The sequence below is a fragment of the Bison bison genome, unplaced genomic scaffold (assembly GCF_000754665.1).
Source record: "Bison bison bison isolate TAMUID 2011002044 unplaced genomic scaffold, Bison_UMD1.0 scf7180017864180, whole genome shotgun sequence".
NCBI classification, from domain to species: Eukaryota; Metazoa; Chordata; class Mammalia; order Artiodactyla; family Bovidae; genus Bison; species Bison bison.
Genome location: NW_011494752.1, coordinates 11,484,528 through 11,510,795, shown reverse-complemented (window position 1 = coordinate 11,510,795; position 26,268 = coordinate 11,484,528). Strand labels below are relative to the sequence as shown.

At 43.3% G+C, this 26,268-nt stretch overlaps 1 protein-coding gene across 1 annotated transcript in view; it reads right to left on the bottom strand.

Annotated features, from left to right (window-relative positions):
- HS3ST3A1 (heparan sulfate (glucosamine) 3-O-sulfotransferase 3A1) overlaps positions 1–26,262 on the bottom strand; it is an 84,931-nt gene extending 58,669 nt beyond the window's left edge. The window contains exon 1 of the mRNA XM_010842989.1: positions 25,972–26,262. Coding sequence (XP_010841291.1) covers positions 25,972–26,216 — 245 coding nt within the window. The 5' untranslated portion in view covers positions 26,217–26,262. The remainder of the gene's footprint in view (positions 1–25,971) is intronic.
- Positions 26,263–26,268: the final 6 nt, after the last annotated feature.

Below are 26,268 nucleotides of genomic sequence, written 5' to 3'. Positions count from 1 at the left end.
AGAAGTAGGGGTCACTGCATTGTCTCTCCTGGCAAACACAGGCCGCATCCCAGAACCCTCACCTTCTGGCTGCAGGTCCCCGTCCCGGGCAATCGCCATGGGCACAGCCTCAGCCTGCACTGCCCTGGCAGGCGGGAATTCCCAGTCTCTGGACTCTGGCTGGGTGCACGTGTTTTTGTTGTGTGCTTAGTCGCTCAGTCGTGTCTGATGCTTTTTGACCCAGTGGACTGCAGCCTGCCAGGGTCCTCGATCCATGGGGATTCTCCAGGCAAGAATTCTGGAGTGGGTTGCCATGCTCTCCTCCAGGGGATCTTCCCAACCCAGGGATCGAACCCAGGTCTCCCACACTGTAGGCAGATTCTTTACTGTCTGAGCCATTGTGGTGGTGGTTATATTTTCGGCAACATCCCTGTGTGTTTATTGTTAAAGGGCGGAGTGTAGGCCAAAAGGAAAGCATGTCTTTTCCCATCTTGGCTCGTCCCCTGCAAGTGTTTCTGAAATAATTACAGGCTGTATTTATGAGACTATACTGGTCCCACATCTCATGACTGAAGTCAAGCGTATGTTGTGGGAACACACGGCAGACGCACACAGCACAGAAGTCCCCCAAAGCAGACTCCTTGAAATGCCATCGTGTGCACAAAGCCTGATGCTCGCTTTGACTCTAGACTGAATCTGATGAGTCACCACTCCTGTTCCTGCCAGCTCATCCCATTCCCTTCTTTCTGTACAACCAGCCATGATTTATACTTTATATTCCAGCTCAAATTTTTTAAACTTTTGATTTTATATGGGAGTATAACTGATTAACAATGTTGCAATAGTTGCAAGTAGACAGCAAAGGAACTCAGCCATTAGATATACATGTACCCATTCTCTCCCAAACTACCCTCCCATCCAGGCTGCCACCTAACACTGAGCAGGGTTCCCTGTGCAATCCAGCAGGTCCTTGCTGCTTACCCATTTCAAATACAGCAGTGTGAACATGTGCATCACAAACTCCCTAACTATCCCTTCCCCCAGCAACCATAAGTTCCTTCTCTAAGTCTGTGAGCTTATTTCTGCTTTATAAGTAAGTTTATTTGTATCATTCCTTTTTAGATTGCACATATAAGGGATGTCGTGCAATATTTCTCCTTCTCCATCTGACTTACTTGACCAGTCAAGATTTTTAAGATGTTCATTTCACACAACTAGCAACTTCTGAAATTTTAATGCGGGAAACTAGACTGGAAGTAAAATTCTGATGTACATCCAATCCCCTGGGGTAAAAAAGGCAAAACAGAACTTCCAAAGAGCATACTCAAGACTCTCAAGGATGCCTGCCCTTGCCACCTGGCTGGTATCCACATTCTCTGCTCTAAAATCCTAAATCGGGTCTTAGCCTTCTCCCACTCCTCCCACCTTCCTGCTCACAGAAGCTGGGACCTGAGAATTCTATTCCGGGCACTGCTAATCCCCCCTTGAAAGTGGCACAGCACAGAAGACAGGAGCTAGTGGGTTAACCTAACGGTTAATCTAACCTCTCAAAGTCTCTCAACAGCTCCAACGTGATAAAACCTTCCAGAATTATTGACAGTCAAATATTCTCAACACATTTGCGAGACTCCAGCTGTTACCCAGGGATGCAAAGTAAACAACTGCTCGTAGGCTGCAGAAGGTATAAATCAGCAGTCGGGGCTACTAGCAGGCAAAGGAGGTTCATTTCTGGGATGTTCCAGCCTCTCCCCAAGAAGACTGATGGCTTCCCTCCTCCACTGGCTACTACAAAAGTCACTTCTTGCATTTTGTCCTAAGATGATGAGAACAACAGATGCGTAGTCCTAATACACTTTTTCGTGATAAAGGTAGGAAGTCCCCCACATGTATGAATGAGTTCCATTCCGAGGGTATGTTTTGAAGTCCAATTTGTTTGTAAGTCCAAACAAGTCAGCCTAGGTACCAAACTAACACAATCGGCTATATAATACTGTACTCTATTAGGTTTACAACATGTGTATGTGTTAATCACCCAGCTGTGTCCAACTCTTTGTGGCTCCATGGACTACAGCCCACCAGGCTCCTCTGTCCATGGAATTCTCCAGGCAAGAACACTGGTGTGGGTTGCCATTTCCTCCTTCAGGGGATTTTCCTGACCCAGGTATTGAACCCAAGACTCCTGCATTGCAGGCACATTCTTTACTGTCTGAGTCACCAGGGAAGCTCTGGTTTATAATACTTCTCACACAAATAATACATTAAAAACGAACAAAAACTAAAACATTTTTACCGTACTTGGAAAAGGACAGCAGCAGCAGCTACATCACCACTGCTTTTATGCTTGCTTCTGTTTGGGGAGATTTCTTGGGAAGTTCGCTTCTGTTGGGAAGTTTGGGACAGCCTGGGCTTGAAATGAAGATCCTGCACTGCTGTACTCTACACAGCGCTGTACAGCAGAGGACACACAAGCACACCACTTGTAGAGGGTGCATGCAAGTGACAACATGCTCCACACACATCAGCAAACTGATACGACTGGACATGGAGACACACCTCCCCATCTTTAAAAGCCCACAACTTGAAGGTTTCCCTGCAGGGAACTTACTGTCTAAACAATTTTGGAAACAGGAAGAGAAATCATCACTGGTACCTAATTTCAGCATGCTAGCATTTGGAGAAGGCAATGGCACCCCACTCCAGTACTGTTGCCCGGAAAATCCCATGGATGGAGGAGCCTGGTAGGCTGCAGTCCATGGGGTCACTAAGAGTCAGACACGACTGAGTGACTTCACTTTCTCTTTCCACTTTCATGCATTGGAGAAGGAAATGGCAACCCACTCCAGTGTTCTTGCCTGGAGAATCCCATGGACGGAGAAGCCTGGTAGGCTGCAGTCCATGGGGTCACACAGAGTCGGACACGACTGAAGCGACTTAGCAGCAGCAGCAGCAGCATTTAATGCATCTTCTTTCAGTCTTTTTTTTTTTTTTGCCTTACTTTTATTTCAGTATCATGTGTGCTGTGCTAAGTTGCTTCAGGCACGTCTGATTCTTTGTGATCTGGTGGGCCAGAGTCCTCCAGGTTTCTTTGTCCATGGGATTCTCCAGGCCAAGAATACTGGAGTGGGTTGCCAAGCCCTCCTCCGTCAGTATCGCAAACTGTTATTTAAAATCATTTTACCCCATGTACTTTTCATGTATTTACAGGAGTTTGGGATTCCCAAGTATCTCATTTTTTTTAAAAAATCACAACAACCCTCTAACTCAAGCCAGGTAAAAATTCTCGGCCATGTTTTACAGAGAAGGAAAGGATGACACAGGCATTTGATGGTGAGTTGCTCAGCAGCACAAAGAGGCAAGAGAAGCTCACTGTCATCCAAACTCTCTCCTCAGATGTCTGCAAACCCAGGGAGCTCAGGGTTCCTGACTTCAGCCCACACAAGCTCATGGGTCTTGAGCACAAGAGCCACAGCTGGAGTTAACGGGAGAAGGCGGGGGCTGGGGGTGGCTTGGAGGACCAGGGTCACTAGTCTAACTAGCGTGTGCCTCCCAGAGCAATAAAGCCAGTGTTCTGGTGAGTTGTACGGTCCTCAGGGGAATTCCAAAAGAAAAAAATCCCGCCCGCACACTCTGTGTGGTGGCAACCTTGGAATGTCTATAGTGAGATGGCTTCGATGACCTTGGCTCATGTGGATCTACAGATCCTGTGTCGTTTCTAATCCAGTCTCCTTAGTTTTATATTTTACACTCTGCAACTGATGCATTATTTTAGTATAAGCACTTCTCTATGAAACTGCAGGGAGAAAATCTCCCTCAGAGGGCATCTAAGATGGCACTGGGTACCATCCAAGATGGTGCTGGGTACCAATATGCCAACTCCAATGGTTTCAGTGACTAACTGCCAAAACTACCCCAACCTTCCCAGAGCCCCGTGGAGTCTGAAGAGAGTTGCTGTGCCCTGAGGGATTGTGAAAACAAAAGAGAATCCACAGTTGTCAGAAAAATATGTGACAAAACAAGCAGTGGGAATTTCCTGGCAGTCCAGTGGTTAAGACTTCACCTTCTAATGCAGGGGGCACATGTTTGATCCTTGGTTGGGGAACTAAGATCCAGCATGCCACATGGTGTGGTCAAAAACTTTTTTTTAATTACTAGAAATATAAAAAAATGTTAAAAATAGACTCAAGGTAGTGAGTGGAGAAGGCAATGGCACCCCACTCCAGTACTCTTGCCTGGAAAATCCCATGGACGGAGGAGCCTGGTAGGCTGCAGTCCATGGGGTCGCTAAGAGTCTGGCACAACTGAGCGACTTCACTTTCACTTTTCACTTTCATGCATTGGAGGAGGAAATGGCAACCCACTCCAGTGTTCTTGCCTGGAGAATCCCAGGGACGGGGGAGCCTGGTGGGCTGCCGTCTATTGGTCGCACAGGGTCAGACACGACTGAAGTGACTTAGCAGGTAGTGAGTAGATGTACACTTACTATAAAATCCTTTTAACTTTATACTGAAATGTTTCATAACAAAATGCTATTCTGAAAATCAGTCTTCTCCTAAGTCATAGAGGGATAGATGTTTTTCATCTGCCTTCATCTCCCTTCTCCTCAACCTTTACCATTTCTTTCTTACCTCTATGAATTCCTTGAGAACACGTCTCTAAAGATGTCTCCAAATATGTTCAGAAAACACTGAGTCGAACCCAGTTTTTAAGAAAACAAAACTGAGGTCCTAACAAGGAGAATGGACTTGTCCCAGGTCATCACCTGAAGGGTTCAGGAGCAGGTCTCCCAGGGGATGGACAGCTGGACCTCTGTCTCGAGGGTGTGACTTGAAAGGACCAGACAACACTCCTGGACACTTTAGAAGGAGATTTAAAAGAAGCCAGGATGCTAAGAACAAGGTAGGAGCCCACAAAAGCAACGAGAGAGCAGTTTTGAGCATCTGATCCTGCAGATGCAGGGCTCATGTCTCCGTGTTCAGACGGAATTTTCCTCTGTGTTTGAGAATCCTGGAAACAGAGAAACTTGATCACATTTCTACCTGTACAACACTGCCAGGAGTATAAATTCACACCATCATTTTGGAAATCAATTTAGCAATATGTATCAAATATTCATGGCCTTTGACCTTATGATTCTACTTCTCAGAGTTCATGCCAAACAAGTTGGACTCAATATAACAAAAAGCTCTACAAAGACATCCATCAAAGTACTGTGTAAAATAGCCCCCAAATTAAAAAGTGATTAACTGGGCTTTCCCAATGACTCAGTGGGTAAAGAACCCACTTGCAACACAGGAGACATGAGTTTGACCCCTGGGTTGGGAAGATTCCCTGAAAGAGGAAATGGCAACTCACTCCAGTATTCTTGCCTGGGAAATCCCATGGACAGAAGAGCCTGGCAGGCTACAGTCCAGGGGGTTGCAAAAAAGTTGGATACGACAGAGCAGCAGAACAGAAGCAAAAAGTGATTAAAGGCTAAGTGATTAAATGATAAGGAAATTATGACATATTCTTAAAAGAGGACTTAGAAGTCATTACAACATTTATCAAAGGTCTAACAATGTAGCTAGAAAATGTTTATATTAAATTTATAAATGATAAAACTCCTAACAAATTGTACATATGCCCTGAGTCTAATTAGACCAACAAAATTTTAAAAAATATGTGATACACAGTAAGATGCCTGAGAAAAAAATACATCAGATTGGTACAAAGCTTATCTGTGCCGCATTTGCTACATTTTCTGTGATGGTATACAATCAGCTGTGCTGTAACTCATGGTACACATTCCCAAATCCCCCACTATAAAAAATCATAACATAAAAGCCACAGAGCTTATGTGGAAAATGGAATAAGGGTATAACACTCTCGAACTTTATCAGGGGCACACTTTTTTGAAAGGTAGGAACCTAACAATAAGGGTAGCACAGTTTTCACACCTGAACTGGTTAAGAAATTCATAGATACAACAATAAATATGACACTTGACCTTGAAAAAGCCCTGATGTTTTCCATGAAAGTAGGCATTGGGAAGATTGCAGCTTGGGAGTTATTGTAAAGTGTTGAAGGAAGGTTGTCAAAAATGCGACAGAAAATTGTTGACCAGACACGGATGAATGTGAATCGGAACTGGAGCTGAGCTGAGGTGGCTGGTGGACAGGTGAGGCACGTATCTGCATGTGTGTATAGACTCAAGTAGACTTACAAGACTCAGTTCAGCTGCGTGCAGTTTTCTGCATTCCTCTAGTGTTTCTTTCAGGCTTCCACGGTGGCTCAGTGGAAAAGAACCCACCCACAATGCAGGAGATGGGGGTTTGATCCCTGGTCTGGGAAGATCCCCTGGAGAAGGAAAGGGCAACCCATGTGGCTCGGTGGTAAAGAACTTGCCTACCAATGCAAGAGACACAGGTTCGATCCCTAAGTCAGGACGATGCACTGGAGTTGCAACTGGCAACCCACTCCAGTATTCTTGCCTAGAAAACTCCATGGACAGAGGAGCCCGTGGGCTACAGTTCATGGGGTCGCAGAGTCGGACACGACTGAGAGACTGAGCACACACAAACGTTATCAGTTTTTTAATATATATCAGGAGATGATTTGTTGACCAGAGTAGCTATGGAGCCGTTTTAATATTAATAAACTTTGGTCTATCAGATAAGTATTGGGCCAAATGACTCGGGAGGTCATTTCCAATGCTAATATGAGATTTTACGATCATGTACTTTTTTCTTAATAATTGATTTTGGGATAAGTACAAACAAGTTCAGTTTCTAGGGAGAGCTTTAGTACAAACTCTGTGAAATTCAAACAGGAATTAAATACAATAAAAGTAAATTCAGTCACACTGTTCTGAGCCTAAATTTTTCAAGTTTTCAAAAAAAATATTTACAACATATTTTTTATTTAGTTGCAGCTGTGTCTAATAAAGCTGCAACTGTGTCTTATTTCCATCCTTTTTACATGATCTGGTGCTGTTAAACAGTCTGCATTATTTTTCTATGATAATAGATTCCTCTTTAATTAACATCTCAGCATTTCGGTGCCAATAGAATACAACCCCCAGACTCAGATTTGTGAACATCGCCTGCGAACGATATGGAAACCAACTTTAAATTTTCCTCTGATTTTCAACTTACCTTGACTTCAGAAAACAGACACATACACACGAAAAGGCCTTTCCTGGGAAACAGTCTGTCCTGCGGGACACTTCCCCTTCTGATGGATGTGATAAACGGGGAAACGACTTGTTTGGCAAAGTATAGGACATCATTACTCAAGTCTGAGTTCAACAGTTCAGATCTGTAAGGCCTTGGGGAGGAACGAAAAGTACTTTCTTTACGGAAAATGATTTTGCCCACGCTTTCAAAAACTGCGCTAGCATATTCTACTGAGTTCTGATAAGAGGCAGTCAGAAGTCAGACGCCCACATCACTGTGTTGAAATTGTTTACATATCTAGTGAGAATGCAATTTTTAAGAACTTCCTGTTTTGAACCTTTTCACTGGAACCTTTAAAACTGTGCTAAGCCTATAAGACTAGTTGCATGGAAGTCCCATGTTCAAGTCTATGTACTAACAGAGCTGTTTAAATGAACTATTATTTATTTGCTTTTTTTATTTTTTATTTTTTGGTATAAACGAAGGGGAAACATGCCTCCAAGAAGAGAGTCAAAATACAATCTCTCCAAATGGATGGACAGCAAGGTCCTGCTGTACAGCAGAGGGACTGTATTCAGTGCCCCATGATAAACCATAATGGAAAAGAATACATGTATGTATAACTGAGTCACTCTGCTGGATAGCAGAAATTAGTACAACATTGTGAATCAACTATATATCAATACAGACTTTTAGGTATACACATATACATCTACATATCTTAGCCCTGAAGCATACTAACTTGCTTCAGTTGTGTCTGACTTTTTGGGACCCTCTGGACTATCGAATCCCAGGCTCCTCTGTCCATGGGATTCTCCAGGCAAGAATACTAGAGTGGGTTGCCATGGCCTCCTCCAGGGGATCTTTCCAACCCAGAGATCAAACCCACATCTCTTATGTCTCCTGCACTAGCAGGCAGATTCTTCACCACTAGTGCCAACTGGAAAGCCCTATATATATATATATTATAGGGGCTGGTACAAACATCTCTACCTCTGGGAATTTCAGGATGCACAAATATATATATACATATGCATATATATAGATCTCTCCATTGATGTAGTTTGATAACAATCAGGGGATTGGTCATGGCATGATTCATGTCCAACAGATTTGTAAGTGAAATCAAAGTCACTCAGTTGTGTCCAACTCTTTGTGACCCCATGGACTATACAGTCCATGGAATTCTCTAGGCCAGAATACTGGAGTGGGTAGCCTTTCCCTTCTCCAGGGGATCTTCCCAACCTGGGGATGGAACCCAGGTCTCCCACATTGCAGGTGGATTCTTTACCAGCTGAGCCACAAGGGAAGCCCAAGAATACTGAAGTGGGTAGCTTATCCCTTCTCCAGTGGATCTTCCTGACCCAGCAATGAAACCGGGGTCTCCTGCATTGATGGTGGATTGTTTACCAACTGAGCTACCAGGATTTGTAAGGACTTCATAATAATTACCTATTACATATGTATATCTCTGTTCACACATCATATCATGCCACTCATGATTTTCCTGTTCTCTCTCCCCAAGAAATCAATAATCTGTTATAAGAAATCACATTTGACATTTTGTCGTATTTTCCCCAAACCCTCTTTTTTAGCTATGCTGTCTTGGACAGTCATCCCAGCAGGCACGCTGATACAGTGTGACTTTCACTTCACTTACAAATCTGTTGGAAATGAATCATGCCATGACACACAAAAATCCCCAGAGGAATCTACGGAGAACAAGGGTGCCCACCAGCCAGACCTGAACCACCTTTCCCACCTCACACCCCCGACGTGGGTCTCTAGGCCCCTTTATCGGTGGCCTCTGAGGCATTTGTTCCAAAGTGTTTCTCTTTCTCTTCCCCTTCAAGTGTTCTACTTTCTCCACTGCTGCAATTACGTAGTAATCTGGCCATACAATGAAACGCTCTTCCGTTCTGTCGCACAAGTGCAGATGGCTATGGGGTGACTGGTTTCATTTTAATCAGGATATTAGCTGAGCAAAGATTTCTTGCAGTCATTTGTATACCCCAGATAATCAGGATGGTGTGATCAATGACCTAGAGCCAGACATCCTGGAATGTGAAGTCAAGTGGGCCTTAGAAAGCATCACTACAAACAAAGCTAGTGGAGGTGATGGAATTCCAGTTGAGCTATTTCAAATCCTGAAAGATGATGCTGTGAAAGTGCTGCACTCTATGCTGCTGCTAAGTTGCTTCAGTCATGTCTGACTCTGTGCAACCCCAGAGACGACAGCCCACCAGGCTCCCCTGTCTCTGGGATTCTCCAGGCAAGAACACTGGAGTTGGTTGCCATTTCCTTCTCCAGCTGCACTCAATATGCCAGCAAATTTGGAAAACTCAGCAGTGGCCACAGGACTGGAAAAGGTCAGTTTTCATTCCAATCCCAAAGAAAGGCAATGCCAAAGAATGCTCAAACTACTGTACAATTGCATTCATCTCACATGCTAGTAAAGTAATGCTCAAAATTCTCCAAGCCAGGCTTCAGTAATACGTGAACTGTGAATTTCCTGATGTTCAAGCTGGTTTTAGAAAAGGCAGGGGAACCAGAGATCAAATTGCCAACATCCACTGGATCATGGGAAAAGTAAGAGAGTTCCAGAAAAACATCTATTTCTGCTTTATTGACTATGCCAAAGCCTTTGACTGTGTAGATAACAATAGACTGTGGAAAATTCTGAAAGAGATGGGAATACCAGACCACCTGATCTGCCTCTTGAGAAATCTGTATGCAGGTCAGGAAGCAACAGTTAGAACTGGACATGGAACAACAGACTGGTTCCAAATAGGACAAGGAGTACGTCAAGGCTGTATATTGTCACCCTGCTTATTTAACTTATATGCAGAGTGTATCATGAGAAACGCTGGGCTGGAAGAAGCACAAGCTGGAATCAAGATTGCCGGGAGAAATATCAAGAACCTCAGATATGCAGATGACAGCACCCTTATGGCAGAAAGTGAAGAGGAACTCAAAAGCCTCTTGATGAAAGTGAAAGTGGAAAGTGAAAAAGTTGGCTTAAAGCTCAACATTCAGAAAACGAAGATCATGGCATCTGGTCCCATCACTTCATGGGAAATAGATGGGGAAACAGTGGAAACAGTGTCAGACTTTATTTTTGGGGGCTCCAAAATCACTGCAGATGGATGAAATTAAAAGACGCTTACTCCTTGGAAGGAAAGTTATGACCAACCTAGATAGCATATTCAAAAGCAGAGACATTACTTTGCCAACAAAGGTCCGTCTAATCAAGGCTATGGTTTTTCCTGTGGTCATGTATGGATGTGAGAGTTGGACTGTGAAGAAGGCTGAGCGCCAAAGAATTGATGCTTTTGAAGTGTGGTGTTGGAGAAGACTCTTGAGAGTCCCTTGGACTGCAAGGAGATCCAACCAGTCCATTCTGAAGGAGCTCAGCCCTGGGATTTCTTTGGAAGGAATGATGCTAAGGCTGAAACTCCAGTACTTTGGCCACCTCATGCGAAGAGTTGACTCACTGGAAAACTCCTGATGCTAGGAGGGATTGGGGGCAAGAGGAGATGGGGACGACAGAGGATGAGATGGCTGGATGGCATCACTGACTCGACGGACGTGACTCTGAGTGAACTCCGGGAGTTGGTGATGGACAGGGAGGCCTGGCATGGTGCGATTCATGGGGTCGCAGAGTCGGACACGACTGAGTGACTGAACTGAACTGAACCGAAGCTCTCAAGGGCACCGTAGGCTCAGAATGGTGTGACTGGATTTAGTTTTGTGATATTCAGTTCCTGTTTGAGTTTCACAGACTTTGTACTAAATCTCAACTCTCTAGGAACTGAACTTGTTTGTTCTTGTTGTTTTTTAATTGCTAACTTGTGTCTGACTCTTTGGGACCCCAGGCACTATAGCCCGCCAGCCTTCTCTGTCCATAGGATTTCCCATGTGAGAACACTGCAGGAGGTTGCCACAGTTCTCTGCAAGTCTCACACACTCCTCTTCCCTCCTCTTCTCCAAATTGATCCCCTTGATCCATCATCATGCTGTTTAAAGGCCCCCCACCTCAGTTTCTGAGTGACCTAGAAAGGACCACCACAGTGAAATAGATTAATTAGTTACAACATCCCAAGATTAAACCTAGAGAGATGCCATGAAAATAGCTTCTGAACTTTAGATACTCGAGTATCCTTATTTTAAGCCATTTTCAACTTGCAATGTCCTCCAAGTCCTTTCTCCATGAGCCTCTGTGAACCAGACAGAAATGACTGCCATCAACTTACACTGAACACTATAGAAGCAGTTTTTTCCCACAAGCAATAAATTTGTGAGTCAAACAGTAAGAATACATTGGTTTGCTTTTCTCAGTTTTTTCTCCCCCTCCCATTTTTTAATGCTTTCTCATCATCACCAAAATTCCCAGTGAAAAGGAAAATATCAGAGGCATTACAATGTCGGCTATTAGGCATTCATCAAGAAGAAATAAGATGTCACCAATGAAAGAATATCCATGGTTGAAACTTTGAATTTCAGTGTTGGTAAGAGAAAACACAAAGTATTCAAATATCTTCATTCTTTCAGGGAATTTTTGAGTGAGTTTTCAAAAAGATAGGGATTCTTAAAGCAAGTTTATTTTGCTTTCTACCCTTGTGATGGAGTTTAGAATAGGCTCATCCAGCACTGCCTTGGAAATTAGCCACTGCACTTTTCCCAGAATGTTCAGGAAAATTAAATAGGAATATCAATCAGATGCTACTTGTGTGTAAAAACTAATGCAGGAAGCCATAAGTATCCATCCAAAGAGCCCAATCTGCAATTAAAAGAAAAAAAGGGATTTCCCTGGCGGTGCAGTGGTTAGAAATTTGCCTTCCAATGCAGGGGGCACGGGTTCAATCTGTGGTCAGAGAACTAAAATCCACGTGCCATGTGGCACAACTAAAAAATTTTAAACTTAAAGTTAAAAAATAAAGTGTTAAAAAATAAAAGGCACCTGAGAGTTGGAAGATTTTGTATGAAAAATGCAAAATATCTCATTGATAATGGTTTACTGTTGATTATGCATTGAAATTGTAATATTTCAGGCATATTGGCTTCTATCAAAATATTATTAGTCTCCCTACACATGCCATGAAATAGCCTCAAAAATCCTTCCTGACACTTTGATCCCAGTTTGATGTCTCACTCCTCACCTGCAAACTCAAACTGTTGGCTGGAACCACATGGTGGGACTGCATTTCAGGACAGAGGTCAAGTGACCCCATTGCAGGATGCCCAGGCATCCAAAAGACTGAAGGAAAAATGGAGATGCGGAGGAAGATGTATGTAAATTAAGCACATACTCAAACACGAAGTCAAGGAAACAGCAAACTGCATTATTAAACTGTTTTTATATATATTAAAAAAAGACCAAAGACCTCTTGGATCTGTTTATATGATGGCTTTTCTAAAGTAAAATGTTTGTCATTGAGCACATGAATCACTTTTACATGAAATGCCATCGTCCTGCACAAGTCTGCATATTTCAAAAAGTTCCCACAGGCCACTCCCAGGATGGACTCTTCTAGCCTCATCTGGCCAAGAGGAGCTGTAGTTTCTGAGTGATACCTTGTGGGGAGTCCATCAGCTACATCATGCATCCTCAACACCTCCCATGATGGATACTCACCTGAGAGTTACATGATCAGTAAAGTAAGGGAAGGTCCAGGGACATACATGAAGCTTTTAGCCTGTCCTAGAAGTCTGAAAAGCATGTCCAGTGAGCCAAAGGCTTGTGTTGGTCAATAAAGTTTTACTGGGAGATAGCCAAGCCCATTCATTTACATATTGGGAGGTAGCCACATCCATCATTTATATAAGGAAGCTCCAATACTTTGGGCACCTGATGCAAAGAGCCCACTCATTGGAAAAGACTGTGATGCTGAGAAAGACTGAAGGCAAAAGGAGGGCGGCAGAGGATAAGATGGCTAGCATCACCAACTCAATGGACATGAATTTGAGCAAAGTCCAGGAGACAGTGGAGGACAGGGAAGCCTGGCGTGCTGCAGTCCATGGGGTTGCAGAGAGTCAGACAGACTGAGTGACTGAAAAACAACAAGGCTGCTCTCCTGCTAAGAAACAGTTGAATACTTGTGATGGAGACCGTCTGACTAACAAAATCTAAAACATTTACTATTGGCCCTTTCCAGAAAAAAACTGCTGACCCATGACCTAAGGCATCATTTTTGTTTCACTAAACAAATAGCGAATCTCTCCTGTGAGAGGTAAAGTTCCAGGGCCCGGAGACAGAAGGTGGACAAAGACTGAGGTGAGTTCCTGGAGGGACACCCCTGGCATGTTCATTGCAGTCTTTTCACACAGGACCTCTGCTCACAGTGGCCAGTGTTTTTCAAAGTTTTTTCTAATGAGATCCACTACTGACAAGTACATTTTATCTCCAACCTTCCTGCACACACCTGATCTACTTATCTATGTTCATACCTGAAGCAACTTTGTCAAGGTAATATTTCTCTGGGTTACTACCTGGGATTCACTCTCCTATTTTATGCTATTATAACCCCTTCCATTAAAAAATAGTAATTGGCTTTATTATACACCAATGTCTTGCAATTCAGAGTTTGAAAAACTCTTAGTACGCACCAGATTTTTGTTGCTGACGCGGATCTTCACTGCAAGCCAAAGGCTAAAAACTAGCAGCCACTTTGGGTCAGATGAGGTTGATTTACTCCATTCTTTGCAGAATTTTGGGTTTTCTGAGTTTTTGTTTTGAATATGTTAATTATTTCTCACTATGGTTTCTAAAAAATCAATATCCCAAGATTCTTTAGAGAAATCAGAGGGTATGGCAATTAGAAGTCTGCTGCTGCTGCTGCTAGGTCACTTCAGTCATGTCCGACTCTGTGTGACCCTGTAGACAGCCTCCCACCAGGCTCGCCAGTCCCTGGGATTCTCCAGGCAAGAACACTGGAGTGGGTTGCCATTTCCTTCTCCAATGCATGAAAGGGAAAAGTGAAAGTGAAGTCGCTCAGTCATGCCCAACTCTTAGCGACCCCATGGACTGCAGCCTACCAGGCTCCTCCGTCCATGGGATTTTCCAGGCAAGAGTACTGGAGTGGGGTGCCATTGCCTTCTCCGAATTAGAAGTCTACCTTCCTGTTAACTGTCAACTGGAGCCGAGAAGTGGTTTCTCCAATATTTGCTTCCAACTTGCCACCCTTTGCCACAAAGCAAGTGCACCTGAAAACCCCAAGAATTTTCATCACAAGCATTAGCTCCCCATGACCTCCCCCCGTATAAATATGAAACAGATTAAATGTATTTTCTTTCCATCATTAAACCTTAGCAGGTCATTTTAGCAGACCCTCTGGCTTTGGGGAAAGCCTTTTTAACAGATACTGTTGTAATCTCAAGTCCTCCTATAGCAAGAAGAAAGAGAAAGACCTCATTGGAAAGAAAAACAAGCAGCCTTTATTTCTTAAAAAAGAAAAAAAATCCCACAACATTTGATGAAAGAAAACTACAAGAATAATTAAAGTCCAGCAGAAAATTAAGAAAAAGGACCAGATGCCAGATTTGTTTACTCGACAGCTTTGTTTGTAAAACGAAATCGCTTCATCACTGAAGCCTGTTTGTAGGGCCAGAAATTTTCAAAGCATCCACTGGCAGCAAACATGGCTTCAGTTAAGAAAGGTGACGAGGGGGGAGCAGTTAGCCCTGGGAATGTAACTTTCACTGCAGCTTAATCCAGTTCCCTCTTTAAAATACCTAAGCGTAATGAGTATCTGCAAAGATTTATGACCGTAACAAACATACCATTTTTGACTTTGTCACTCAAACTAGCCTGGCAACTTTGATAGTTCCTATTGAAAGGAGAGCTCTAATCCAAATGAGAACTCTGAAAAAGGGAAAGGAATTTTATTCCTATAATTTGATTGATTACTTCCTATTCCAAATGCTCAAGAGAGAAAAAGAAAACGTTATCCTGTCTGTACTTGGATTTCTCCCACTAATCTTTTACAAACAGGTAACAACCATAAAACAACTTACGAGGATCCATAGGCCAATGGTGCTAGCTGGGTTCCAAAATCTATAGGCATCAAAATATTGGTGAAAACATCTGAGATGAAAGCCAGAAATGCAAAGATGAACTGATCACTGACTCAACTTGATTCACTGTTTTAATCACCAGTCTTGGAAGGAGAGAAAATAATGCTATCAATTGTTCCATTCTCTGGAATATTTTTGCCATTGATATAAATCCTCCAAAATAAAATTTACGTAATTCAGAGCAAGCAATGGTTTCCCAGTTGTAGTCTCCAGAATTTTACCATGAAAAATAGAAGTTCTGAGCACTTGTCTTTGGTTTAATCTTAGGCAAGGCACCCTGTTTTTTCATAGGCAGAAGACAATCTCTAAGATACCTTCTAATTCCAATTTTCTTTACAGTTTCTGATTGTTAGAACCAAAGAAATGCAAATCGACAGTCATGTCTTATTTGGCAATGACCTAACCACTATAGTATAGAGCCTGGCACTACTAATGACCAATTGGCAGAATAATTAGATAAAAGTTATTAATAACAATAATAATGAAGATCAACAGAAGAGTGCTGGGGGGTAAAAACTAGGCTATTGCCTGACTGGGAGTATTAACACTTCTAAAGAAAAAAGTGTCGATCTGAAATACTTCAGAAAAGAGTAAGAAAGATGGACTTTGGCGATGACTCAGCCATGTTCAGGGTGGTCTGGTTGGGGGTTTCCCACAGTCAAAAGAGAGCACAGGGTTGGAGATCCTAAGGAATGAGTACAACCACCAACTCACCCTGCCCCCCACTTCCAGGAGCAGCCAGCCACCTTCTCATCATATTCCTGACAATATTTTGGCATCCCCATGCAGCCATTTAGACTTGCTCATCAGGACCACTAAATAAAGAGGATTTTCCCCCCATGCTGATTGTTATTTTTTAATGGATGGGTGATAAATCACTTGGATAGCTCAGGATTTCTGATATGCCTACAGATGAACTCTGAACATCACAGAACATTCTCCCGGGTGGGTCACAGGCTGGACCACAGATCTAGTCTTAACACATTTAAGAACCTTGAGATCACGGTATGTGTCTTTTCGGACCACAATGGTATGAAGCTAGAAATCAGTGAGAAGAAGAAAAATAGAAAATTCACAAATATGTAGAGTCTGAACAACACAATGAGTCAGAGAGCAACCAATGAGTCAGAGAACACATCAAAAAGTAAATTTTAAAAATAACTTGAGACAAATAAAAATGGAAAGGAAACACTCCAAAACCTTAGGGGATGCAGTAAAAGCAGTTCTAAGAGGGAGGTTCATAGTGATAAATGCCTGCATTCAAGAAAGTCAAATGAACAACCTAACTTTACCCCCCAAGGAATCAGAAAAAGAAGAACCACCTGAGCCCACAGTTATTAGAAGGAAGAAAATAACACAAATCAGAGTGAAAATAAATGAAATAGAAACAAAAATGACATTTCATCAAACGTACGTTGCAGGTTCAAATATTTTGGTATATTTATAAAGTTCCAAACTGCATGAAGAAAAGTGTATGCCACCTAAGGTGGAAAAATGCCAAACAAGCCCAGAATAGCATTAAATCACAGAAATTATTTTTATCTACACAAGCATTTAATAGCTTGTCCTTGGCACGACACAGGTTCATAAAACAGATTCAGTCAAGGTAAGTGAGTCAAGGATTAAGAGGAAATACTGTTATCTTCTTTGAGTCTCAAGATGTAGCCAGAGTTGTTTTCTTGTTTTGCTCTAGTAAAAATGTAATTTTTATTTTGACAGTTGTTAAAAATATCAAAGGAGATGTTCTGAGGCAGATTTTCATAATTCTATTAAGTCAGAGCCTCCGATGCACCACTGTGTGTTTAAAATCAGAAGCAGAAAACGCCAGTATGCCGCCCAGACGGGAACTTGGAGTCTGATAACGCTGGCATCCCAGGCTTAGCCATTCCAGCAGCAAGAGCCACCCAGATCACCCTGGTCCAGCCTTCCAGCACTATGGAAGCTGGACTTTCTCCTCTCCTCCCTCTCTTGCACACCTGCAACTGGTCCAGATCTGCATCGCTGCTGCAGCGGGTCTCACAAGCCAGGGTCTAAACCAAAGGTTGAAGCACAAGGTCAAGTGAGGAGATAGACTATTTAAACTGAGGGGACTTCCCTGGCGGTCCAGTGGCTAAGACGCCATGCTCCCAGTGCAGGGGGCCGGGGTTGATCCCTGGTCAGGGAACTAGATCCCACATGCTGCAATTAAAGAGCCCATTTGCCCCAAGACCTGGTGCAGCCAAATAAATATTTTTAAAAAAAAGAATATTTAAGCTCACCCCTAAAATCTAGACTGTGTTGTCATCCCAGCTTAAGGCGCATCCACAGGCATGGGTCCACCCATCCCTCTAACCTACATCGGCAGCTTCCCCAGCCCTGACAACTCCTCCTCCTTGATTGCAAGCAACAACATACAAAGCCAGATGCCCACGTCAGATTTTCCTCTGACTCCCACTTCAGCGCTTTGTGTCCTCAAAAACCCATCACCGACATCAAAGCTTTTGCTCTCCAGCCTGAGAGGGCTTCAGTCAGGGCTGGTGACTTTATACCCTCGTGATGTGACACTTGCCAGCCACAAAGAACAGAAAAGGAACACAAAACTGTCTCTGCCCATGTTTCAGAGACAAGAGAGCAGGAAGGGGAGCCCTGAGCCAACTTTATTATGAAATAAGCTGAGGGAAAGATCAGCATGTCTAGAACAACAGGTGCTGGCATGGAGGGGAGCTCGCTAGCCCATGCTGGGGGGCGTGATGGGGGGTGGGGGCAGCTGGAAGGAGAGGAGCAAAGGGGCTCGCTTGGTAGAGGGTTTCAGAATGAGCCCTCCTGCCCGCTGCCTTCTTTGTTTTTGTTTTTCTGTTCTTTTTTTTTTTAATTGGAATATAACTGCTTTACAATGTTGGGTTAGTTTCTGCTGTAGAGTACCATGAATCAGCTGTAAGTACATATATAAGCCCTCTCTCTCGAGCCCTTCTTGAAACCTCATCCCACCCCTCTGCCTTCTTTGTTAATGATGCTCTTTTCCTCTTGGTTTTGGGATCATTCTAGACAAGAAAATTGTAAACAAAACAGTACAGAAAATTCTCAGAAACCCCTTCACCCAGACAGCTTCCCCTGAGGTTATCATCTTCCCTGGTAAAGGATCAAACCAGGAAACTAACCTTGCTATGACACCATGAACTCAACCACACACGCCAGTCACATACCCTTAGTTTTTCATCAACACCCTTTTTCTATTCCCGGGACCCAGTGGACGGTACCAGATTCTATGTACTCGTTAGTAATTAGTCTCTTTCATCTGCTCCCAGTGGTGACAAGTGTTTTAGCCTTACTTTGCTAGTCTCGATCTTGACATTTGTGAAGAATGCTGCTCAGGCATTTTGTGGCTGCCCCCTCCCTTCATGTTTTCTCACGACCAGACGGTGGTTGAGCATTTGGTGGGGCCAGAAACTCCCGCACATGAAGCCTTCCTTCCTGTACTACACCAGGGGATACAAGATCTCAGGGGCTTCCTTGGTGGTTCAGATGGTAAAGAATCTGCCTGCAATGTGGGAGACTCAGGTTCAATCCCTGGGTTGGGAAGATTCCCTGGAGAAGAAAATGGCAACCCACTCCAGTATTTTTGCCTGGAGAATCCCATGGACAGAGGAGCCTGGTGGGCTACAGTCTATGGGGTCGCAAAGAGTTGGACATGACTGACTGACTCAAACACACACACACACACACACACACACACACACACACACACACAGGATCTCCATAGGAAAACAAGGGGATGTCACCCACATCACCTGGATTGGGCAGGGTCTGCCAGGTTCCTCCACTGTAACATTCCTATAAGCCCCTTACCACCCATGCTTACTTAAAAAAAAAAAACAAACTGGAGTTGAGTTGACTTACAATGTTGCATTCATTTCACCTCTAGAACAAAGTGATTCAGATACACTCACTTATCTGTTTTTTTCAGATATTTTTCCCATATAGGTTATTACAAAATACTGAGTAGAGTTCTCTGTGCTATACAGTAGGCCCACCGCTGGTTATCTATTTTACATATAGTATTGTGTACCTGCCCACTCTGCTCCCCAGGCCCTGGACGGCTTCACAGGAAGCCGTCTCCTGCTGGAAACTCTGAAAGGACCTTCCTATAAGACTGTCCCACACAGACAGATCTTCCAAAGTGTATCTCAGGCATGTCAAGGGTTAAACAGGCTTCCGGGTGCCACCCCCTAAGAATCCTGGGACCCTCCTCAAGAGCCTGTCCCACAGGGTGGAAGAAATAAGACTGCATGACTGATGTTGAAATAAAAATCATCTGGAAGTATTTTCATGTGAAGCTGGTTTTAAGAAACAGAGGCAAAACACACTAACAAAACTAATCTGGGGCATATGGTATTTCTTTCAGGCATGCACATTTCTAATACAAATCTCCTAATCACTTCTACCTTGCTTTTCAGGTTTACTGTTAAGGCAGGTCTTTTTTATTTCTCTCAAAAGGATAACCTCCCTGCCTGAAAGAGCGGGCTCAGGCAGAGAGGCTGTAAGTGCTACCCAACATGATTTTCCCTCCTTGTTTTTTGTTTTAAAAAAATAGGGAGACCAAATATACTCTGATCATGATGAAGTTTTCCAAGTTCAGCCCTTTGGGTTCCTTGCTGACTCTCCCTCCCACTAGGTGGCGCTAAATGTCACATTCAAAGTGGGCTGCTCTCAAGAGTCCCTGAACAGGATTTTTTTTCTTTTTTAAAAGTTTGCAAGAGTATCACAAGCCTAACATCAAGTACTAAGTTTCCTTCTTACTAAATATTTCCTCTTTTCTTTTTTTAAACATTTACCGCCTATGTGCGTGTTTGGTCACTAAGCCACGTCCCACTCTTTAGGACTTCATTGACTGTAAACAGCCAGGCTCCTCTGTCCATGGGATTTTTCAGGCAACAGTACTGGAGTGGGTTCCCATTCCCTCTCCAGGGGATCTTCCCAATCCAGGGATGGAACCTGAGTCTCCTGCATTGGCATGTGGATTCTTTACCACTGAGCCACCTGGGAAGCCCACATTTATAGCCATCTGACAGCAAATCTGAACTTCTGGAATACAGCTTTCAAAGGACCACAGATTAAATGTAACAGTCATGACCACATGAGTGATATTAAAAAATCAGAAGTTGTATCACTGGAGGCAAGCAGCTGGGAATATGCTTCAGATCTCTAAACTCGGCATTTCCTCAATTTCTAGGTTCTGGTTTCACATAAGTTTATTTCATATAGGCTAATTTATTAACTGTATCAATATCCCTATGCCCGTAGAGACTTTTTAACTGTATCAAATTAGCAAAGATTTTAAAGTGCTGGCAAACATTTTAAAGACATTCTTACAAACGCAAAGACTAGGCAGCCAAAATATTACTGAAGTGCAATTTCCTCTGGTTATAATATTAAAGGCATATGCCTTAATAAGAAACCTCATTTCCACAATAAGGATTCATCACTTAAGGAGAAACAAACTTTCTCAAAGCTTCAAGTCCAGTATCACTAGGAAGCACATGGAAAAATGATGCTCTTTATCAGCTAAGTTCCTGTTCCTTGGTGGAGAAAGGGAAAGCTTTTCCCTAAGGAAAAGCGCTACATCTATGAAGTTTCCGACCCAGCAACCTGAGTGATGGTAAGTATGATGTGCAGTTGTTCAAACGCATCCCGTAGAGACAGGCAAGCCTTAGTTGTTTATATCAAGTGGGTGTGTTTGCTCTGTGACACTCTCCTCCTAAGACGGGAGCTTCTGGCCTATGTAAGGTCACTCCCTCTTGTCATTAACTGCAAAAGCTTATTTTGTTCTCATGGCCCCTCCAGAACACAGATTTGGCATGTCCTCTTTCTGGGCCCATCCACAGACATTTCCATGAGACAAATATTTGGGCCAGACCGTTCTTAGGTTTTTTTTTTTTTAAGGGAAGGCAGGAGATGACAAAAGGATTTTCGCTCCTAGATGGCCGTGCGCTTCACATACGCTCTATCAGCAAGTGATGAAGCTCATCACTCTAAGCGAATAATCACTCACACCAGGCATTCCCGCTCCGGACTGTACCAAGCATGGCTTTGCTGTTGTTGTTTTAATGGCTGGACTCAATATCCTAGACCCTGTTTCACTTGAGTCTGATACTGCTCAGAAGTTCCCGAACCACTAGGTAACATTCCTGTTATCAGTTCTATCATCTGTCCACCTACTGGCTGCCTGCTCTTGAATGTGGGTTCACGCACAAACCTGAGTGCACGCGCACACACACACACACAGAGACGAGACTGTTGAACTTGTCTTGCCGGGGAGGTCTACCAGGGGATGAACCCAGGCCAAACAAAATGGCAGCATGAGGCGTCTCGAAGGCACCGTCTGCAACCTCCCACTCGATGGAACGCGTCCAGTCACTGAGGACTCCTGGGAGCAAATGATGCCCTTTCCCCCTCCAAAGACACAGGACTCGGGGCCCAAAGCTGCTTCTCCCCACTTCCCCCCTCGACCTTTCAGCCCTTCCAAGGTCCTTCACTCCCTTCTGAGGACACAGGGCCTCTTTGGATGGCAGTCCCCAGGACCTTGCATGGGTGGCCAGACTCTTGTGGCTCAAATTTCATCCCCCACCCTTCCTGCAGAAGGGCTGGTGGCTCACAAGGGTGGGAAAGCGAACACGGGGTGCTCTGCAGCTGCTCCCAGCTGCTCTGAGACGCCTATCACCCCTGATACAAACCGAAAGGGCCTCTGCTCAGCCTGCCTCTCCCCAGGATGATAAACAAGGCCGTGATCGGGAAGGGCCAGAGAGCTTCACATTCTGAAGCCATGGAAAGAAGCATCTTCTGAACTCCAAGCTGAGTCACCTCTGATCTTCCTGGATACTACACGGGGATCCCCAAACTCCGGGACCTAAAGCCTGATGATCAGAGGTGGAGCTCATGTAACCATAACAGAAATAAAGTGCACGATAAATGGAATACACTTGGATAATTCTGAAACCATCCCCCACCCCAAGTCTGTGGAAAAATTGTCTTCTACCAAACTGTTGCTGGTGCCTAAAAGGCTGGGGACCACTGCCACGGAGTAAAATAATATTGGCAACATTTTTCTCTGTGGAAATCATCCAGTCTCACTAAAAAAACTGAATCAAAATATAGGAATGAGACATGCTAGCATAAGAGATTTAGACAAGGAACACTTAACTATCTTGTCCCAAAATAAAAGACTGAAGTGTTACAGAATGCAAACATATACATACATATATAAATACATAGTATGCATAAGCACACACACGTATCTTTAAATACTTTATAAATAGGCATTTTTTATCTTAGGAGGTAAGATAAAAGCTAAGGTATCTTTTTAGGAGAAAAATAACCATACATTATAATTGGTGCAAATATACAAGCAGAGTGGAGGAGGGGGGTTCTTATTGAATTCCAAGTTCACTGGGTCTTGAACTACAGCAGAGGTATCTCGTCTTAACTTTCAGAAGAAATCTTAAAGTTTTGAAATTAATGCAACAATTCCCCACTTTGCTCGAGGAACCCGCCACACATCCAATGGACACGGAGACAGAGCATGGCGAAGGACTGCTTTCCAGTGATGCGTGAGCCAGACATTTGTCGTCATCCTTGATAGCATGCCGGCTAAATTAAGTCATGTGGAATGTTTTCTAAACCCCATCAGGGCGGAGTTTCATATCCAGAAAACTCCACTGGAGATCCCTAAATTATCATTAACAAATTCCCTGGCATAGTAAAATGTCCCTATGTTTCACTGATTTGACAGTACTATTCGGACAGTTTAAATCAATATGAATAATTTCCTTTTTAGAGATTTTGAATAAACTCGTTTTCTTAAGCTTTGCTACACACTTGTCCAAACGAAGAAACTATTGATTACACTATTTCTGGGATGTAGTTTAAAAAGTACCATTAATTTTCTTCCCTAGAGAGAGAAATGTATTGACACGTCCTAGCAACAAGCGTTTTAAACGATCAAACTCAATTTCCAAGAGATTTTTCTCCCAACTTCCCATCAGCAACAGATTTGTGCCATCATCAGGACGGTAGGGGGCGCTGCCACAACAAACTATTCTGGCAAATGGAGAGAAACTTCACCGGGTGAAAAAACAAGGCTAGATTTGCATGATTCTTCCATGTCAAAGAGCATCTAAAAAATATTGTACAGATTTTTTTTTTTTTTTTTTTTGCTTGGAATAACTCACTTCAGGGCTCAAAGACTAGGGTTTTCTTTCTGTTCCTGTGTGTGTGTGGAGGGGGGAGGGGTGGCATTTCATAAGTGTGTGTTAGAAATCCTATATTACAATTCTGGGACGGAATCAGGAAGCTCTAAAAGGAATCCCTTTACCTAAAATACTGCCTAAACACAAGAGCTAAAACGTGCCTAATAGACGGTGTTGTGTGTGATTTTCTTTTTCATGTTTAAGTCTTCAGTCTTTTCCACAAACATCTAACTCCAAGTTCAGAACCAAGATCAAAGAGAACTGTGGCAAAATTTCATTAAATAATCGCATAATCCAGCCTCCATAGGTTGGACTTTTTTAATAAGAGTTTTCCATGTAATTGAGTTAAACTTAAATTTATGCATCCAATAAAAGCCCATTGCAAATGGTAAAACAAAGACATTGCTCCAACACTCAGAAAATTAAATCCACCAAACCATGAAGTCTACTGTGCAGTTATTTTTGTAACCACCATAAATTGCTTTATAAAACTCCTCTACCCAAGTAAACAATCCAAGGAGATATTTACTTTACAGCATGCATCCAGTTTCCAAGCAAGAGAGCAGCCTAAAAGTTTATGACTTTTTCTTCTTTTTCTAAATTGCCTCTCCCTTCTAAAAAAAAAAAAACAACAACTTGTGTTTCTAGTTACCTTGAAACCTTCCTTCTCTTACACAAGCTCAGAAAGGTCCACGGAAAATAAGATCCAGCTCTCTGAATATACTGTACCCTCAGCTACTCATCTCTGAAACGGGAAGAAACAATCCTACTTTGTGGAAATAAAGTCTATGTGGCGAAACGAAAATACAGGGGGTTAGTACTAAATATTTCACCATACATAACAGCACCTCAGAGTCCAACATTGTCTTAGATGTTTTGGGGCAGTCGGCTTGAAATGTGTTCACTTACAGCCATGTACCGGGCCGCATTCAATGCAAACTGCTTTAGATAAGAGTTTTAGGGGGTCTTTAATCACGTCTTTCTTGTGTCCTTGATGGAAAAAACAGAGCTGCCTTTGTGCTAAGAAGAAGGACCTGTTGTTTCCAGATTCAACAGGTCATTTTTATAAGAACTTCCCAGAGGATACAACAGAAATGACAGAAACACAGGGGGATTTTTTTAAGTGGCTGATGATTTTAAATGATATATATCCCATAGCACAGGAAGGCTGTTTGTTTTTCTTTCCAACAAATGGAAAGTTACTGTTTGAAACATGTTTAATGTTCAAGTTTGACTTTTAGGACGAAACCGTTTTCTCCTGAGTTGGGTTACTGTAAATTTGCTTCCTGTGCTTGACTCTCAAGTAAATAAACTTGTCAAATCATGTCCATTTCTCTTTGGGGGATGAATGGCTAATTGAGCGGGCTTTTGAAATATACTTAAATGGTGTTGTAACTTTTCTAATATCATTTCAGTTAAAATAATAAGGAGAAGGAACATTTAATGAATAAGATAAAACTTTAGAAAATGGAAAATTTCAGCGTATTTTTCCTTATGCTCCGAGGAGAGAAAAAAGCACCACTATTTTATGGCAAACAAAACCCAGGTGACACTAAGATTTATTAGAGTTTGGCTTATTCTGTTATTAAAGGTGGTCTGAATTTGAGAAGACTGGCAAATTTAAGATTAAGATCTAAATCAGCCTTGTTTCCTACACTGCATTAGGAAGGTTTTTTCACAGTGTTACCAAGATTCCTACTTCCCCCCCGCTTTTCTTCCTTTAACAAAAATTTCGGCTACCTCATTTATAAAGGGAATTGTTTGAAGATCTTTAGAAAAGTTTCTGCCAGTCCAGAGACAAAAGGTACTCTTTCCCACAAATACAGAAGGCATTTTGTGCAATTTCCTTGCCCTAAACAAAAGTTATTGCCAACAAAGCCTTTTTTAAAACACACTCACATACATACCGCCAAACCTAGAGTCTAGTTCTAGACACTTTAAGTGTCTGTATTACTTACCACTCAGAACAATTATCTATATTACTTACCACCCAGGACAATTCTCTGGCAAAGAGTTAAGATAAGTAAATAAATAGGCGATGGCAAAAACTGCATTAACCCCAGGGAACTGCCCAGAAGATAAACGAGAAATAGAAACAGGTTTCCTTGGGGAAAGGATCCACTAGGTTACTTATCTAGTAATTGGTGAGCAGGTTTCTAACTTGGCAGGGACATTTTCTCTCTCTCTGCTTCCACAGAGTAGGAGAAAATGAAGAGATGGGCTATCTGGGGGGAAAGGAATCCGAAAAACTAAAGAAAAATATCTCCAAGGCCAAAATATCCACCCCCCGCCCTCATCCACTTTATTGTGGAAATAATGTCTATATGGCAAATCGAAAATACAGGGGTTTAGTACTAAATATTTCGCCATATTTAGACAGAGGCAGGGTGGGGGAAAGATCCCTCGTCTTAAGGACAGCTACTGGTGACCCTCTGCCCTCTGATGAAATCGGGGAGGGAGATGCATTGGGTGAGGGTCGCCAAGGGCTCCTGAGCCCCCACCGCGAGCTCCGGCCGCCCACTCCCTGCCCCACGTCCGCTCACCGGTACCAAGCGAGGCCCTTGTCGTAGCTGCGGTCGAAGAAGTGGGGCTCTGCGCCCACGGCGCGCACGTCGGGGTGCACGCGCAGGAACTCCAGCAGCGCCCGCGTGCCGCCCTTCTTCACGCCGATGATGATGGCCTGCGGCAGCTGCTTGCTCCCGGACCCGCTGAAGAAGCTAGAGATGGGGCTGGGGGAGTCCGGCGTCTCGGGGCTCTGCTCCTCCTGGCTCGCGGCGCCTTCGGCCATCTCTTCGCCCGCAGCCGACTGGGTGGCTGGCGAAGCCGGGAACGGCAGCCTC